Source organism: Ipomoea nil, unplaced genomic scaffold, assembly GCF_001879475.1.
Source record: "Ipomoea nil cultivar Tokyo-kokei standard unplaced genomic scaffold, Asagao_1.1 scaffold2921, whole genome shotgun sequence".
Taxonomy (NCBI): domain Eukaryota; kingdom Viridiplantae; phylum Streptophyta; class Magnoliopsida; order Solanales; family Convolvulaceae; genus Ipomoea; species Ipomoea nil.
This window is the reverse complement of record NW_017619349.1, coordinates 3,283,091-3,301,242: the sequence shown is the minus strand read 5'-3', so window position 1 is coordinate 3,301,242 and position 18,152 is coordinate 3,283,091. Positions and strand designations below refer to the sequence as shown.

At 31.9% G+C, this 18,152-nt stretch overlaps 1 protein-coding gene and 1 non-coding gene across 2 annotated transcripts; both read left to right on the top strand.

Annotated features, from left to right (window-relative positions):
- Nucleotides 1-11,455: 11,455 nt before the first annotated feature.
- LOC109161153 (caffeoylshikimate esterase) lies at nt 11,456-14,591 on the top strand. Its single transcript, XM_019309504.1, has 8 exons — nt 11,456-11,887; nt 12,004-12,033; nt 12,364-12,493; nt 12,593-12,739; nt 13,091-13,221; nt 13,469-13,606; nt 13,876-13,974; nt 14,064-14,591. Exons 1-8 carry the CDS (start codon nt 11,627-11,629, stop codon nt 14,280-14,282), a joined length of 1,155 nt encoding a protein of 384 aa, XP_019165049.1. The 5' UTR covers nt 11,456-11,626; the 3' UTR covers nt 14,283-14,591.
- A 353-nt stretch (nt 14,592-14,944) lies between these two features.
- TRNAM-CAU lies at nt 14,945-15,028 on the top strand. Its single transcript is given in 2 exon segments — nt 14,945-14,982; nt 14,993-15,028. It is a non-coding gene; the product is annotated as a tRNA-Met (tRNA).
- The last annotated feature ends 3,124 nt before the right edge of the window (nt 15,029-18,152 follow it).

Here is an 18,152-nt window from a genome sequence, read left to right as displayed (position 1 = left end):
AACTAAGTGCCTCTAAAACTAAAATTTGTTGTAGCAATTTTTTTTTAAAATATTATTAAATATATAATATATAATTGTATTGAATATAATATTATTATGCACATTGTGCTCAGATGGCATGTAGTGACCTCTCTCATGTGGAAGGTCATGAGATCAAGCCACTGCTGAAAATTATGGAATTTTCGACCACGTGAAAGTGATCTTAAATCAAGTCGAAAGCCTTGTTCCGACCACTTTTGGTATTCGGAAAAAACCTTTGTTGCTATTTCCGACCACTTTTTGCTTTCAACTTGATTTAAGATCACTTTTAAGTGGTCGGAAATTTCATAATTTCTAGCAGTGAGCCTCAATGGAGGCGTTGTTGACTCATTGTACTTCATTAGGTTGAGAAAGTATGTTTGAACAGATACTACAATGTAATAGAGTCAGTAACAAAAAAAAAAAAAAAAAAGAAGAATATAATATTATCAATACCATAAAAAAATCAGAATTGCTATATATCCATTTCATGTTTATTAGAAGTGATAATAGCGGGACCCAAGTTCGAAATGAAAATCCTGGAAATGCGACGACTTACATGTGGATTAACCCCACCAAAGGCACCAAGATGTTGAATTTTTGTTGACATAATATTTTTCATAATTTTCATGTTGACCTTTGCTCCACTTTAAGATATTTAATTAAATTTCTTTTTTTTTTTTAATAAAAGTTTTTGGTGGATCTTAATTTTTGGTAATAATAATAACCGCACGTTTAGTTCATAGAATAGGTCTAGAACCTTAAATGGATGGATTAGTATTTTAAAAATAGGATTTATTTCATTGTTTAGTAAATTAATTGTTTTATTCACAGAAATAGTATTCACCAAAATGAAATATTTCCTTGTAAGGAAAATAATTATTTCGAGTGGAAACTAGTGTTAGACTATTCTCGAATTCTTTTGTTAATGCATCATTTGCCCTAAAAATAGGGTGATATCTGAGCAGTTGATCTAGATTAGATCAACAGCTCAAAATGAAGGAAAATTTAAATAAATAAATTAAAAAACATGTTTCCTGACAATATGGATGTGAATGATCTTAATTGTCTCAAACTGATATACCTTGAGTGTCGAACTTATGCACCTTAAGTCTCGAACTGATCTGATGCACCATAAGTGTCGAAATTATGCACTTTAAGTATTGAACTGATGCACCTTAAGTATTGAACTAATGCATCTCAAGTTTCGAAGTAATGCACCTTAAGCTTGGAACTTAAGCACCTTCAACTTTAAATTTATGCACTTAAAGTATGAAAGTCGATATTCCTAATGAATCAAAATTGTGCACCTAGAGTATGGAAGTCGATATTCCTGGGTTGTTGATTTTGGCTAGATGAATGACTGAGATTTCACTGAATTTTTTTACCTGGGAACTCTTCGCATTTGATCTCTAATAAATATATATATATATATATATATATATATATATATATATATATATATATATATATATATATATATATATATAGGGTCAGGTTCCTGTGAGGTCAGGTATTCCCGTGCGGTCAGTGCGGCATACACCATTAGGTATGAAAAATGCACCACACAGTATTCGTAAATACACCATTATGTGTGGTGTATTTTTTGTTGTGTGGTGTATTTTTTGACATTTCATTCTGGTGTATTTTTGAACACTGTATGGTGCATTTATGCATACCTAATAGTGTATGCCGCACTGAGCGCACGGGAAAACCTGACTTCACAGGAACCAAAATCTATATATATATATATATATATATATATATATATATATATATATATATATATATATATATATATATATATATATATATATATATATATATATTGATAAAGAGTATTTTTGAGTGAGTGTTGAGGAGAGGCAAACCAAACAAATATTAATATATATATATATATATATATATATATATATATATATATATATATATATATATATATATATATTTCTATTCCATTTCGTATGAACTAGAACTCGTATTCCCCAAAATCAATTCCTACCATCGTTGTGTTGTTCCATATTAGCAAGGAAATATCACATTTATTTCCTTTCACAAAGGGATTGAGAAATTTTCATAAAAAACCATTCAGAAATTATTCTCTAACATTCATAATACCATCACTTGTGATCACTTTCATAATAACTTTCGAGTTTAGCTCCACTTCAACATTCTTCAATTCAATCATCTTCCTTTAACAAGTCTCAAGCCTGGCTCATAGTCCCCCAAACTATGCTATATATGAAACTATCAAGCTATTGAATTGGGTCAATTTTAAATGATTGGTTTTAAATTGATCAATATCAAACTCAATTTTGTAGCTACCTTTAATTTGGAGTGTTCAATATTAACATGTAACTTTAATTTGTAAGGTTGGTTTTGAAATCAAAAGTGCATTGGTGCATTTAAGTCTCAATATGCATAATCTTAGTGATGTTTATATGTTATTATTATTATTGTTGTTGTTGTTGTTCTTCTTCTTCTTCATTCATTATTATTGTATTTTTGTTTAATTGTTATGGTGAGTATATCATTTTTTTAGTACTACTAACTCTATTACAATATAGTATATGTTCATACATATATTCTCAACATATTGAAGCACAAAGAGTAATGGAGTGAATTATTTATTTATTTATAAAATTAGTTTTTTTTTTTAATGTTCAATTAGTTAGATGGTATGCTTGGTTATTTTTAGGCTACATTATTTTGAGGACAACTCGTGTAGATTGTATGGAACAAATTGCAATATTTTATGAATTGAAACCATAAAAGTTTCCATTAAATTTTATCCATAATCATTAGTTTTCATGGACCATCCAACTTCAATATTGTTCACTATAAAGGCAGTCCTAGTAATATCGCAACAATGTTTGTTTATTATTTAAAACATGGCATGAACTCTTAACAGTTCTGCCAAAATCAAAGTGGAATTCATTATTTTGACCACTAAAATATTTCACATCAATTTATATGGCACGCGATTAGATTCGATACTCATCTTGCAGTTTATATAAATTAAATGTTGTATTTTTATTAGATTTTTGTACCATTCAAATAATGCATTTTGTTTGTTATTGGATATAACCATCAAAAGAGTCATATAAACTTCACATCATCAACTTATTATGGACGATTAGATTTGACACTCATATTATACACCGTAAGTAATTAAATACATAATATTTTGATTTTATTAAATGACTTTTGTACCATTCTGACAATGCATTTTGTGTTATTGGATTTAGCCATAGAAAATTTATGACAAGTCAAATAAACTTCACATCAACTAATTACATGCATTAATTTTGAAAGTCACCTTATACATTGTATAAGTACTTGCGTATACATTATGCTATTATCAAATGACTTTTGTGCCATTCTAATAGTGCATATTGTGTGGTTATTGGATCTGCGCATAGAAAGTTTCACTAACGAGTCAAACAAGTTTTACATAAACTAATTATAGACAATTAGTTTTGACTGTCACATTATATACATTGTATAAGTAATTACGTACACACTATGTTATTATTAGATGACTTTTGTGCCATTGTGACAATGCATTTTGTGTTGTTACTGGATGTGGCTATAGAAAGTTTCTCTAACGAGTCAAACAAGCTTCACATAAGCTAACTATAGATGATTATCTTCAGCGCTCACATTATACATTGTATAAGTAATTACGTACACACTATGCTATTATTAAATGACCGTTGTGTCATTCTGACAATGCATTTTGTGGTGTTACTGGATGTGGCTATAGAAAGTTTCTCTAACGAGTTAAATAAACTTCATACCAATTAATTACAGTTGATTAGATTCGACACTCACTTTATACATTGTATAAGTAATTCAGTATATTATTATTAGACGACTTTTGTGCTATTGTGACAAAGCATTTTGTATTGTTATTTGTTTTAGCCATAGAAAGTTTCTTTGGTGGGTCAAACAAGCTTCACATCACATGATGAAATAGGTGATTAGATTGAAAGGGCGTAGAGGGTGATGTAAGAACAATCTGGGTATAGAGCATGCATGAATTATTGACTTATTGTAATGAAAAGTACTGCTAATATGGACACTAGATGCATATATGATATATGGGATGATGAGTAGGGTAGTTGATTCAGTATATGTTGTATCATGTTGAATTCAGTGAATTTGGTAAGACAAATCATCGGAAAAAACGCCATGCAAAATGGATTTAAGTTAATAAATTTGAATCAATCAGGCAAAAGCAACTCAAATTCAGTGAATTCAACATGATACAAATGGATCGGAGTCTATATGTTATGATGAGTAGTGCAGTTGATTCAGTATATGTTGTATCTTGTTGAATTCAATGAATTTGGTAAGACAGATCACCGAAAAAAACGTCATGCAAAATGGATTTAAATTAATAAATTTGAGTCAATCAAGCAAAAGCAACTCAAATTCAGTGAATTCAACATGATACAAATGGATCGGAGTCTATATGTTATGATGAGTAGTGAAGTTGATTCAGTATATGTTGTATTATGTTGAATTCAATGAATTTGGTAAGACAAATCATCGAGAAAAAAAAAAAAAAAAAAAAAAAAAAAAAACTATGCGAAATGAATTTAAGTTAATAAATTTGTGTCAGTCAAGTAAAAGTAACTTAATAGTTCGACTCAACTCAATTGAGTCACAGCCATGTGGATGAGTCCGGCCTTAGTGAATGACTTCTTTTCTTAACACGCTAGAAACCGTCAAATTTTCATCACCTCAAAAGTGTGTAATTAATTGATGATTAAATTGTACACTTTTTAGACACTTTTTAGATAGAGTATAACTATATATGTAACATAGTCAAACAGCTCAGTTATCCTAAACTTGCTTATATATGTATATTGTTAGATTCTATGATATGTAACAGCTAAATTCTAGGATAGTAGGATTGGACCGATGTGGTAACGTGTACTGGGTTATATCATATCGGCCTATAAAATAATTTATATACTGCAGATGGTAGTGCACATCACCTAACTAGTGCATGCACTCACCTAACAATAAAGTTTAATATAATGTCTAAATTATCAATAAAAACTTAAGTCAATTCTTAAACAAGTGATGCAGATGAGATGAGATGTGAAAGTAACATTTTTTTTAAAAGGGAAAAGAGTTAAATAGTTCATCGAACTTTAACTGAAAAATCAATTAGCTCCTTAAACTTTTTAAAGGTATAATTATACCCGTCAATAATTTATTTTGATACAATAAAGTCCAAAAATTGATTAACGAACTGCTATCACAGGTCATTAAGGTTTCGACGACCTTCCGACGAGATTTCAGGTAAAAAAGTGATCGGCGAACTGCCAGTCACGGAGAAGGAGACCAAGGTTGCCTCAAATGAGATTGCATGCTCTTTAAGGTTGGGGTTGATGTGCCCGCTTGGACAATTCATTTAGGACTCGGGTAATAGATTGAGGGTGAAGACTTAGGATCATATACAATCACAGACTCACAGTGTGAGAGTTTCACCTAATATAATGTAGTACGTGGCTCATTGTGGGCACCAGACACTGATCTTCGTACCTAAATGATCGATGAGTCATCGTAATTTACGCTTCCATAATCCTGTCCAGCCAAGGTGTAAGGACCCGAGGGACTTTGCCTTTTGAGGGTGAGGTTGGGTCAATGCCACAACTGCTTAAAGTTAATAAAATAAATGCAATTAAACACGTACGTATATACATTCATTATATATTAATTAGATCTAACAATGGATGGTATAACTAATGCTAATAAGAGACTAATCCATATTTAGTCAAGCACAGATGACTGCAAAAGTCAGCGCTGCCCATCTTAATCTGCTAATAATCCAAAGCAAAACAACTCATAACACCGACATTAACCAACTTAAGTGAATGAATCTAATGCACTTACGTTAGATACTTGAACCAACACTTCTGGTACGAACTTGTACTGCCCGACATTATATTTCACCCCAAAATTAATAATAATAATAATAATAATAATAATAACAATAATAATAATAATAATAATAATAATAATAATAATAATAATAATAATAATAATAATAATTAGAGTGTAATTAGCGGCATGCATGCATAATCAGATTCTTTCAGGAGAGGAGACAAAATTATGCAATTTGAAGAAGAAAATTGAAAATGAAGAGACCGGACAATAAGAATCTTACAGAAATGCTTGAATGTGTCAGCGTTTATAAGAAAACAAATTATATAATTTCTTTTTTAAAATGCATGATAAATTTTGGTAAGTATTTATATAATTGGTTCAAGTTGAGTTTGCAAGTCAACTAGCATACTTAATTATCCAAGTTGGCAATCAGGTTACATGTGGATGTCTCAGGTTCATATATATTATGTAGCATATTGAACTTGAATTTTAGTGAATATACAATTTTAAAATGTCTTGTTTATCGGAGGTCTGGAGAGACAAGTCTGATATACTGTCATCGAAGCGTAGCATTCGCTATTAATTACATACATAAGTATAAGGAAATAAAATTGTACATTCACTACTAGCTATATATAGATTTTGGCGTAGTAATAAATACAGTTTTTGATCCATCTCCGATGTAAATGGCTCTGTGATCAAGGTTGGCAGATGCTGGGAAGGAATTGTTAGGTGGAGATTTGAAGTGCTAAATCTAGTATTCTATCATCGAAACATGCCTTTAGTTGCTATGCAAGTATAAGAAAATAAAGTTATATATTTGTTACTTGTTATAATTTCTGGTGTAATTCTAAGTGTTTGATCTAATTAACTATATCCAATAAAGTAATTCTAACTTTATGATTATAATTTTTGTATTAGGCAGTTAATCTCGTTGAGTAGAAATCATTATAAGTATATATATTAAAGGTTACTAGTAGTATTCCATTTGTAATTAATATAGTTACTATTCTCTTAAAAAATTATATAGTAATAAGATGCCAAAACATCATGTCCCCATTCATATATATACATATTAAAACTTAAAACTCTCGATCATTACGATGACTATAAACACATAATTAATTAATTAATTAGTTAATTGATTAATTAATTATTCATTTAGTTTCCTATTATTAATTATATAAAGTCAACCGAAGCTTTAGTGGTGTATCAATCTTTGTCATTGACATGCAATTGATGCACACAGAATCTCCTATTTTTTTATTAACTTGTTTACGTGGACTTAAGCTCTTAATTATTATTTGGTAATATAATCTAGCCGTAAGTTTTTTTTTTTTTTTTTTTTTTTTAAGGTTAGCCGTAAGTTATTAATTATCTAGTATTTGTATTTTGTAGTATTGATGGGATATATTAATAATTTAAAGTCAAGATTATATTTATCATCTAGCCGTAAGTTATTTTTTTTTTTGAAGGTTAGCCGTAAGTTATTAATTATCTAGTATTTGTATTTTGTAGTATTGATGGGATATTAATAATTTAAAGTCAAGATTATATTTATCGGGCATTAATTATCATATCTCTTTCATTATTTTATTTATAATAATGAACGTTAACCCGATACCTATAAACGTTGTTTTCATTAGAATCATGTGTCATTGGTGCTTGTAATAATCTTTTATAAATGTTGTGATTGTTGGATAATGCACATATTTATTTTATTAGTGCGATATTAATCAATAATTAATTAAGTTGATCTTAATCATCCACCTAATCTTGTTTAATTATATATCATTCTTGTTTTAAAACAATTTGCACAAAACCTTACATAATGGATTGTTAAAGAATGTTGGGATTGATTAAGCGCCTATCACTACACCAAAAGTTATAATTAGTAATTTTATTTCATTGTGTATAGTAGCAGTATTGTTCTAATTAATACCAACTTTCATATTAAGTACTTTACCACTACTATGCTAAAAGCTATAATTAGTAGCGAAGTCGTAACTTTATTTTCTTATACTTCTGTAACAGCCAACATATCAGTCTTGGTTTATAAATATTGCATCTTGTCAATTGGGTAAAACTTCATTAGCAATGTTTAAAGCTGCCCTAGTATTTTTCCAAATTGAGACCTGAGAGGGACATATAGATTTTAATATAAGATTAATCTTAATTATTAACTATGGGGAAAAAATAAACAAATAAGCCTTAAAAAACAAGTTGAATTCTAGAATCCACTTGTCTTCAAGACTGCAACTTGTGACTAATATATCTATTAAAGCCGCCTTGGCCATAGCGACAAAGTTTTATCAGCTAAAATATATTCTAATTTAAAAAATAGTTTTTTTTTTAATGCAATTTAAAAAATAGTTTAATCATGCATAAGAACATGACAATTGGTGATTATGATTTGTGGTGTTAATAATGAATTAGTTTTGGTGATCAGACTCACGTGTGCCCTCAATTCATAGTCAACTTCATGCTGAATGAACCGGCACAAAATAGATTAAATAAATAAATAAAATAAAAAATAACACCAATTTTGTAGTATTTGTTGTAAATTATTTATCACTTATTTGCCCGTTGGTTGAGCATATAATATATATATAAAACATAAATATGTAATCTAACTATAGGTGAGACGAAATGTGTACATCGTCTTTCAACTCACACATGAAGGAGCGTGTTGAGCGTATAATAATATATAAAATGTAAATGTGTACGTTAATTATTTCACAGTAAAAATAGTAATAATGGCATTTTTTTTTGGTAAATCATCAAATGAGATATATATGGTAGATTAAGATAGTGAAATATGAATTTAAGATTATTAATTGAATAATCATTGTAATTTATTATCAAATTATATTTCAATTTGATGTTTGCCAAGATTATTGAATTATTGAAAGATTTAAATATCATTAATGTTGTGTTAATAAATAAATCTATTTTATAAAAATAGACTTGATAATAGGGTGCATCATTATATTATCAATTTGTTTGTTGAAGAAGCTAAGATTATTAAATGCAAATAATTAAAAGATGAATAGATGCTCCCAATTATATGATAAATATCATTCATTACAACAAAATGATCACATTAAACTCTTAAATAATGTGCACTTACAAATAAAAGCAATAAAGGATCTCTTCATGGTCCAACAACTTGTTTAAATGGAAGAAATATAATTTATTTAAAGTAAGGTCAAGAGACCCCAATGATGTTTAAACTTGACCATTACAAAACTATGACCAACAATATTTATTTATGTATATGTTCTATCTGTCAAATATTTTCAGTCCAAAGAATCTAGACTCCATCTTTAGAGTTCGAACCTATAACCACCCATCTAAATGGTAACCGAGATTCATTACACTACATGGTAGTTAGCGATTAATTTTGAATTAATTAGGAAATTCTCCTAATATTTTATGTTATGTTCACAAGATATATATCTGAGAACTAGCTTATTAAAAGGAAACTAAAGCTTCTCACTTGAAAATTAACAATAATTTAACTTCAAATTAGTTTCAAAGTAACTATCTATATTTAGTGTTGTAAAAATTGGTCTAAACGATTACCTAGACGCCTCTAGGCCAAGGAGATTTAACTTCTAGGCGCCTTTTAGTCGGTCGACTGACTAGGTGCCTGACTCAACCGACTTGACACCTAACTCAGCTAAGTCGTCAATCAACTCGTCTGGACTACTAGGGCGTATCCGCGCCTAACTTGGGTGAGTATTTTTTTAAGGATTTAGGACATCTATACATCATCATTATTATTATTATTATACTCGGTCGTCTAACTAAGGCTTAGCACGTTCTGCAACCTTGTCTACATTATGAACAAAACATCTCAAATGTAAAGTGTTCCCCTACGTGGACAGGTCCATATTCTTTAAATTTGGACTGTTTATTTGTGAACATGGATCTAGCCCATTACTATAAGCCTATTATGGATGGAAATCCACTTCATCCTCAAAAATTATGCCATAGAATCGTGTTCACCGAGAATGGTGAATACAAGGCAAAACGACGTCGTTTTTAGGCCAAAAAAAATATTTCGCGGATGTGGAGTTAACGGCGCGCGTTTGATCAGATTATGAATTTTCTGTTATGAGATTATGAATTTTATGAAAATTCATAATCTCATAACAGAAAATTCATAATCGCATAACAGAAAATTCATAATCTCACAACTGAAAATTCATAATCTCATAACAGAAAATTAATAATCTTATAACAGAAAATTCATAATCTCATAGTTCCAAAGTGAATGTGTAGGCATGGTTCCAAAGTGAATGTGCAGGCATGAATTCATAATTTATGAATGTCCAAAATCTTTGTTCACCTCAAATTAAAGTGAAACCGCAAAATGTGAAAATAAAGAAAAAAAGTCACGCAATTAATTTAAAAAAAAAAAAAATAACGGTGTACTAACACCATTAGAACCGTGTTCACCATGAATGGTGAACACGGTTCCATGGCATAACGTCTGAATATCTGGCTGGAATTCATTTTCAGAAATCATTCTATAAAAATTTATGGGCCGAAGCCCTTCTCCAAGCATGGGTTTACTATCCAGGCCAAGAAAAAATAATTTATTGACATTTTAGGCCTGAGTTCTATGGGCCTAAAAGAATTAATATAAACTTTTGTTTTTGAGTTAGCTCAACTATTATGTAAAAATCTTCACATCTAAAGTGCCCAGAACTTTAAAAAGTAATAAATATAGTTCTGTTGTGAAATTGGATGTATTCATCATTGTATCATTTACATGGAGAAGAAAGGAACATAAATGTCCTATTTGGTAAAATAATTAACTTATAGATTAATTTTGACTTATTTGACTATTATTAATTTTTTAATTTGGTTAAAAATTCAATATAAGTATTTGGTTAATTAATTTTTTGTAACTTCAAAATGCTAAAATTTAAAAAGTTGCTTAAAGTAACTTTTTCAATTAGTTTTTTGAGAAAAGATATTATACCAAATAGTTATCAGCTAACAGCTAATTTACCAAACAACTTTCTACCATAAGCTAATGTTATCAATTAGTTATACCATCTAATTTAACCCAATCAGCTAACAACTATCAGCTAACAGTCATTTACCAAACAGGGCCAAAGAAAGAGACAATAAATAGAAAGAGAATTGTTGAGCATATAACCAGTAATGTACAGTCCAACTATAAAATTAGGCTTTTAATTGAGATGGAACACATACTTCAATTTGATATCAGAGCCAGATCAAGGGTCATGGGTTCAAAACTTTATGTCACTCGACCTGGTTTGTAACACTCCCATATGAAAGAATGTGGGTTCGAACTTTACGTCACTCGACCTGGTCTTGTAACACTCCCATATGGAAGAATGTGGGTTCGAGATTTAAAAAAACAATTAGTATTGACTCTTTGTTTAGTACTAAACCTCCAACACATTTTAATAAGTTCTTGTTTCCATGTTACCTCGGCGGCCTCACTTCCACATGGTGTGCCCACGTTTTATGTGTGCAAAGTTGACGGTACCACGGCCGAGCAAGATGGAGCACCAATGGCCGGTCCTCTTTATACGATGTTGAAAGTTCAAACCCACTACCCTTTCCCTGTGGGGACGATTTTTTGTCCGATTCAAATTCCCCTGTTGAATGATTGACATTTCTATTTCTACAATTCCCGATTCTCTCTCTCACACTAATCATTATGGACCTTGCCGTTGCTCTCACCTCCGCCTTCCGGCCGGAATATTCTACTTTTCGCCGGAAATTCCATGGACCCGTTCCTTCTCCCAGGAGGAGGCGGCGAGTGGCGATCGCCATGGCGCTAAACAAGCCAAGAATTGAAGGCGTGAGTGATGAGCTCAACACTATCGCTTCCCAGAACTTGGATTTCGCCCCTGCCCGGAGAAGGGTCCGATCCGCTTTCCTTTCTGTGCAGCAACACCTTGATCATCTCTTGTTCAAGGTTTGTTCTTTCAATCGTTTTCTCCTCTTGGTTTAAAGTTTTGATTTTTTCGGATAACAAGTGATTGGGTTTCTGTTTTCTTGATTTTTCATGTGTTATTAATGGTGGATATATAGATGGCTCCAGCTGGGATCAGAATGGAGGAGGTATATTTCTCAATTTCAGAATATTTATTATTAATTTGCAGCTTATAATTTGCTAAGAAAGTTGTTTTTTTCTACTTTAATTGCTGATTTTTTCTGTTCTTTTGGCTTTCCTTATCTGGAAATAAGTTTAGTTTACTGGAACTTAAGAGTCAGGGAATTGATCTAAAACTCAATCACTCTTATTGGAAATTGGATAATAAGAATAATGCCATTAAACTACTCTGGATATTATAATTTCAGAGATCCTAACAATCTTTATTAGTCATCCTTGTCTACCTGGTTGCTAGTAAATGTGATGTAAAGTTTTTGTATTTCCCTTGAAATTTGTAGTGGTATGAACGGAATTCAAAAGGTCAAGAAATTTTCTGCAAAAGTTGGTTGCCAAAGCCCGGTGTACGTATCAAAGGTTCTCTGTGTTTTTGTCATGGATACGGTGATACTTGCACCTTCTTCTTTGAAGGTTTGTATGAAATATGAATCCTTTTCATTGCTTTCAGTGAAACAAAAAATTTATTTTACATTGCTAATATGTTGACGTATATTATATTGGGATTTCTAGGCATAGCTAAGTACATTGCTGCTTCTGGATATGGTGTCTATGCTGTTGATCATCCCGGTTTTGGTCTTTCTGATGGCTTGCATGGTTATGTTCGTCAATTTGATGACATAGTTGACAATGCCAACGAACAGTTTCGAAAGATTAAAGGTGTGTCCAAGAACTATTCCCCTTAACATTATTTATAACTTGATTTACGATCTAGGCTGTATTTCCCTGCTTTGATTAATGACAAAACTTTTGGTTATTCTTTTATTCAAGTATCTGAACTTAAAGTTGCCAAGCACCTTGTGCTTAGATGGCACCTCTGTGGCTCTCCTTGAGAGAAGGTTGGGCTGCAACAGATAGAGAAAGTATAGAACAGATACTACCTTGTAATAGAGTCAATAGTATTCAAAAAACTAACTTAAAGTTAGCAAAGAAACCTAAAATTTGACTTCCATAGGAATATGTTTTGTTGTTCTTCCTAATGTTTACGAGAATTTATTGCTAATGGGGCAGTCAGGCCAGAAGTACGAGGGCTTCCCCACTTCATATTCGGGCAGTCCATGGGCGGTGCAATTGCTTTAAAGGCTATTTTGAAGGAACCGCTCGAATGGGATGGCATTGTTCTTGTTGCACCGATGTGTAAAGTAAGTCTTCCTAAGCTGAACTTCGTAAATTTCTTGAACATTAAATTTAGGAACAAGTCTGGTGTGAGATTTCTAAACATCGAGGATGATTCTTATTCGAGAGAAGAGTTCATTTCGATTCTTATTTCTCATTGTAACTTAAACAAAGTTTCCTCTAAAGAGATTAACTGCTATATTTCGTGTTCCAGAAATGTGAAGTTATTGTCCCAAGGTGGAACATTTTTGCTGACCTTCGGTTGATGTTAAGATTGCAGAGGAAATGACACCTCCAGTCCCGCTTCAAAAGGCCTTGATTCTTATGTCCAATTTTATGCCGAAGGCGAAGTTAGTTCCGACACAAGATTTGGCAGAACTCGCGTTCAGAGAGCCCGTGAAACGGAAACTGGTAATCATTTCGTTTCGTTTTCGATACAGGAACTGCATAATGGAACCCACTTTTGTTATTTTTGACTTTCTGCACATTATCTGGTAAATTAAAGCATGTGCTCTATCTCAACTACACGCCCCCTCACGTGTGCGGGCCAGTTACTTTCGATGGGCTCCATGCTTTGATACCAGATTGAAGCATTGTGCTTCATCTTAATTAAAAGCCTAAGCTGATAGTTGGATTGCACATTTATGTTTATATGGTACACTGAGCTAGTTCTTTTCTAGGCTCCATACAATGTGATCTGTTACTCGGATCGAACGCGTTTGAAGACTGCTGTAGAACTATTGAACGCTACAAAATACATAGAATCGCAACTGGAGAAGGTAAGTATTGCGTGTTCATTCAAAAGATAGGAACATCGTTTCGCGCTTTATTCAGGATTAGAACTAACATATCCCGGGCGGGATCACAGGTTTCATCCCCGATCCTCATTCTTCATGGCGCATCTGACAGAGTGACGGATCCTCGCATAAGTCAGTTTCTCCACGAGAGGGCTTCGAGCAAGGACAAAACTCTCAAGCTTTATGAAGGCGGCTATCACTGCATTCTCGAAGGGGAGCCCGATGACCGGATTTTAACTGTACTAAACGACATCATCTCTTGGCTTGATTCTCATTGCGGTGCAAAATAGTCACATCCCCTTTAGCCCTCTTTGTGATCCTCCATTTTAGTCCCTTTTAAGAGTGGTCTATTTTGAGAGGGTGCCATTGATTTCTAGTTTCTAATCTAAACTAAAAAGTTTAGGGAGTTGAAGAGAGAAAATTGATTGCTAAATTCTTTTTGGGAGTAGTTTCCCCAACCTCTAAGGCAGGTATATAAACATGAAGCAAGAAAACAAGTTTGTATTAATTGGCTTGTTTGCATGTTTTCTTGTACAATGTGAAACATGGGATTGGGAAAATATATAATACCAGTCTTTATGAGGATGTTTTCTGTTGTTAAGAGCTGCTGTGAGGAAGTTTTAGATCTATGGAGTTGTACCAAGGATTTGCATTTTATCTTTTTGCTATAATCTAAGTACCAACTGTTATACCATGGATCAGGGTTCACCTTGTATTGTAGATTCTGGTCCATATTTGCAGTTAACATATTATGTTTTTTCAGTTAATAAATCGAAATAATGTCGGGAAAGTTGTCTGTTTAAATCACTCATAATGTACTTAAAAATAATGAAACAAGCATGCAAATCACTTGATAATAAAATAGAAAGTTAAGAAGGGTAAGTTAATTTTTATTAATCTTCGAAGAATATGCATGAATTGATTAAATTATTTGCTACAATTATATCAACAAGGGGTGGTGGCGCAGTTGGCTAGCGCGTAGGTCTCATAGCTAAGAGTAATCCTGAGGTCGAGAGTTCGAGCCTCTCTCACCCCATTCATTTTACTACGCCTCAGAGTCTGAGTTGTCCAAGATGAGATGAGTTAGAAATTTGAATTTCAATTGTTAACTATTATGTAATTTTCTCATGCATTTTTAATTGTAGTCAATATAGCAATCAATTGTTTTATCATATTGTAAATTTAATCTCTCAATTTATTGTATTTTATAAATTTAACAACTAGATTTACAACATGGTAAAACGATGAAGGGTCAAATTGACTAAGACCCTGTAAAATAGTTAGTCTATTAGTTAATTTTGACTTATTTAAGTAACCAATATTAGCTGTTTGACTTGGTTAAACAATCAATATGAGTTGGCTCATTTAATTAACCACTATTAGCTGTTTGACTTGGTTAAACAATTAATATGAGTTATATATATAGTGAAAATTCGCAACCACTCTAAACTGTCTAGTGAAAGTTTGCAACCACTCTAAACTGTCTAGTGAAAGTTCGCAACCACTCTAAAATGTCTAGTGGGTGCATGATGAGCATGCAACCAATGGGCAACATGCATGTCATCACATCTATTCCTCTTCTTTTTGTTTTCTCTTTTTGACAAAAATTGCAACTTGCACAAAATTTTCCATTCTCTCTCCTCCAACATAGTTATTATGTGTTTAATTCTTTCTATGCCGCCAGTCAAAAAATTACGAAAAAACCTCTATTAGAATGTGCCCTGATAATAATGTTTTGTTTGATTATTGTGTAGCACCAAATTATTATGGATAGGAGTACACGTGGGGGTGGTTGCTGATCGCCTTTATGTCATAGTAACATATATAACATATATACACTAGCATGCGGGCATGGCTTGTAAATGCCGGCCACCTAACCAAGGCGGAGGAGACGGTTGTCCTCTCCCGTGACAGCTTGCCTACATTCAAACAGAAAATGACTAATTTCTTCTATAATTATGAAGCCACTCTGTTTTGATAACGAAACAATATAATAATTAATGCTCTTTCATAACATTATCTATTTTTATAAAATATAAATTTATATTCATGATATTGTAAAAAAAATTTATAACCATGAATTCATGATCTGGTTGACTCTGATATCAAATTAAAACATGTGTTTCGATCCATCTCAATAAAAGTCTGAACGTATAATGTTAGACTGCATATTTATATTTAAATTTATATATTATGTATGCTCAAATTATGAGATTATTGTCAATAATTAAGCTTCACTTATAACATACTATTTCTAATCCTACCGAAACAAATAATATAATGATATTTCATGTATAATTCATTCTCAACCTATTCGAATAGTTCATCATCGATCTGTTCAAATTTGACAATGTATGTACGTCAACTAGCTAGTACCATGCATGTATGTATATATTAGATAATGTAAGCATAATTCCGTTTTAAAATCGTGTATACATTTCCTAAATCAAATATTCAAAACTTAGTTTGTTCACAATAAGCATCACTGGGCTAAGGATATGATGTTTGTTGGGAATCTTATATCCTAGCAAGCTTATAGTAAGAATTGAATCTCAAATGACCTCATGGGTAACTTAATTGGTTCCTAAGTGGTAGATTGTGGCCTGGTGGGTAAGAATACAGGACCGAGCTAAGCCATGGCAGTCGTAATATGGGAGTTAAACCCAATATAATGTTGTGGGCACCAGACACTGGTCTTTCCACCTAATCGGTCGTTAAGTCAGAATAATTTATCCATCCACTGTCATGCTGGGCCATGGTGTAGCAACCCTGGGAGCGAGGGAATTTTGCCTTTTTTAATCGATGGTTCAAGTGATGAGAATAGAGTTGGGGTAAAAAGTGTAGACTAATCTGATACATCAATTTGTGTTGATCAACCATTGAGGGTGGTTGTTAAATAAGACGAAAAGAGACATGTCAATTACAAGATCATCTTGTAAAAAGTGAGGACCCGTCACTTTCATCCATCAGATTCATCAATCATTTTTTAAAAATTAAAATCCTCGACCATTTAATGAATATCATGTGTCCTCACACAGACACACATACACAATCCAGATCAAGCAACATAACATATTGTGTTTGGTACCCATTTTGTAGGGTTTGGTTGGGGAAAGAGGGAATAAGATTGAGAAAAAAACCAGCAGAGTTAGGAAAATGAGACAAACATAAAACAGCAAAAACTTCTCTCCAATATAATGTACAAGTTCAAAGTTCAAACACACACACACACAAAACAGTGATGATATATATATATACACTTTAATTTTGTAGTACAACGTAACTAGCCACCCTTCCAAGCAAGCCAAGATAATCTTTGCGAACTTCCATGTTTATACTGTCAAACGTTGGCAAAAAAGTTGACAAGTCTTATGTCCCTTTTGGGATTGAGATGAAAATGGCAAGGAGAAAATGGCAAAAAATTAGGGCAAACAGTAAAAAGGCCAAACACAAAATGGTTAAGTGGGGATACACTACATGACATATATCCCTGCACAGGTTTAATGTGAGAGTAAGGTGACAGCAAGAGAAAGAACAATTTCAGGGAACAAAGCTAAAAGGGATTTAACTTTTTTTGCCATCCAGAATAGAAGATCAGATAATATAGCCTTTTTAGACCTTATTTTCTATTATATTATGCCTTACTTTTTCCTCTTCCACCCACACCCATGCACACCCAACTTTTTATATTATCTTTTTTTTTTTTTTTTGGTGAAAGTAAAATTCAATTTGTTATTTGGGAGTGTTTGATAAATAATTATTGGCTGATTGAGTTAGTAAATTTGACTAGTTCATGTTTTAGCTGAACATAGAAACTATGTTTGGTAAATTAGCTGTTAATTGATAGTTGATTAATTACATGCAAAATGATTTTATCAAAAAGTTGATTGAAAAAAATTATTTTGAGGGAAATGGCTATAACGTGACACAACTTTAATTTTGATTTGTTATTCAGAATTTTGGCCTACATATATTGCTAGCAGCCTAATTTTTTTCAACATTATGAAAATCTAAATCTAATAGGATTTTTTTTAAAGGATTAAAAAAATAAAATTAAAAGTCTGGAAAAGCATTGTTACCTAATTATCGACTTTAGTAGTTTAGCTAAAAAAAAATTGTCAGGGTAAAAATTTAACTTTATTGACTGGTAAATCATCGTT

Coding starts and splice junctions, on each gene's coding strand:
- LOC109161153 (XM_019309504.1), top strand. CDS start 11,627: ATGGACCTTGCCGTTGCTCTCACCTCCGCCTTCCGGCCGGAATATTCT. Junction 12,494..12,592: donor TTGCACCTTCTTCTTTGAAG/GTTTGTATGAAA, acceptor TGGGATTTCTAG/GCATAGCTAAGTACATTGCT. Junction 13,222..13,468: donor TTGTTGCACCGATGTGTAAA/GTAAGTCTTCCT, acceptor GTTGATGTTAAG/ATTGCAGAGGAAATGACACC.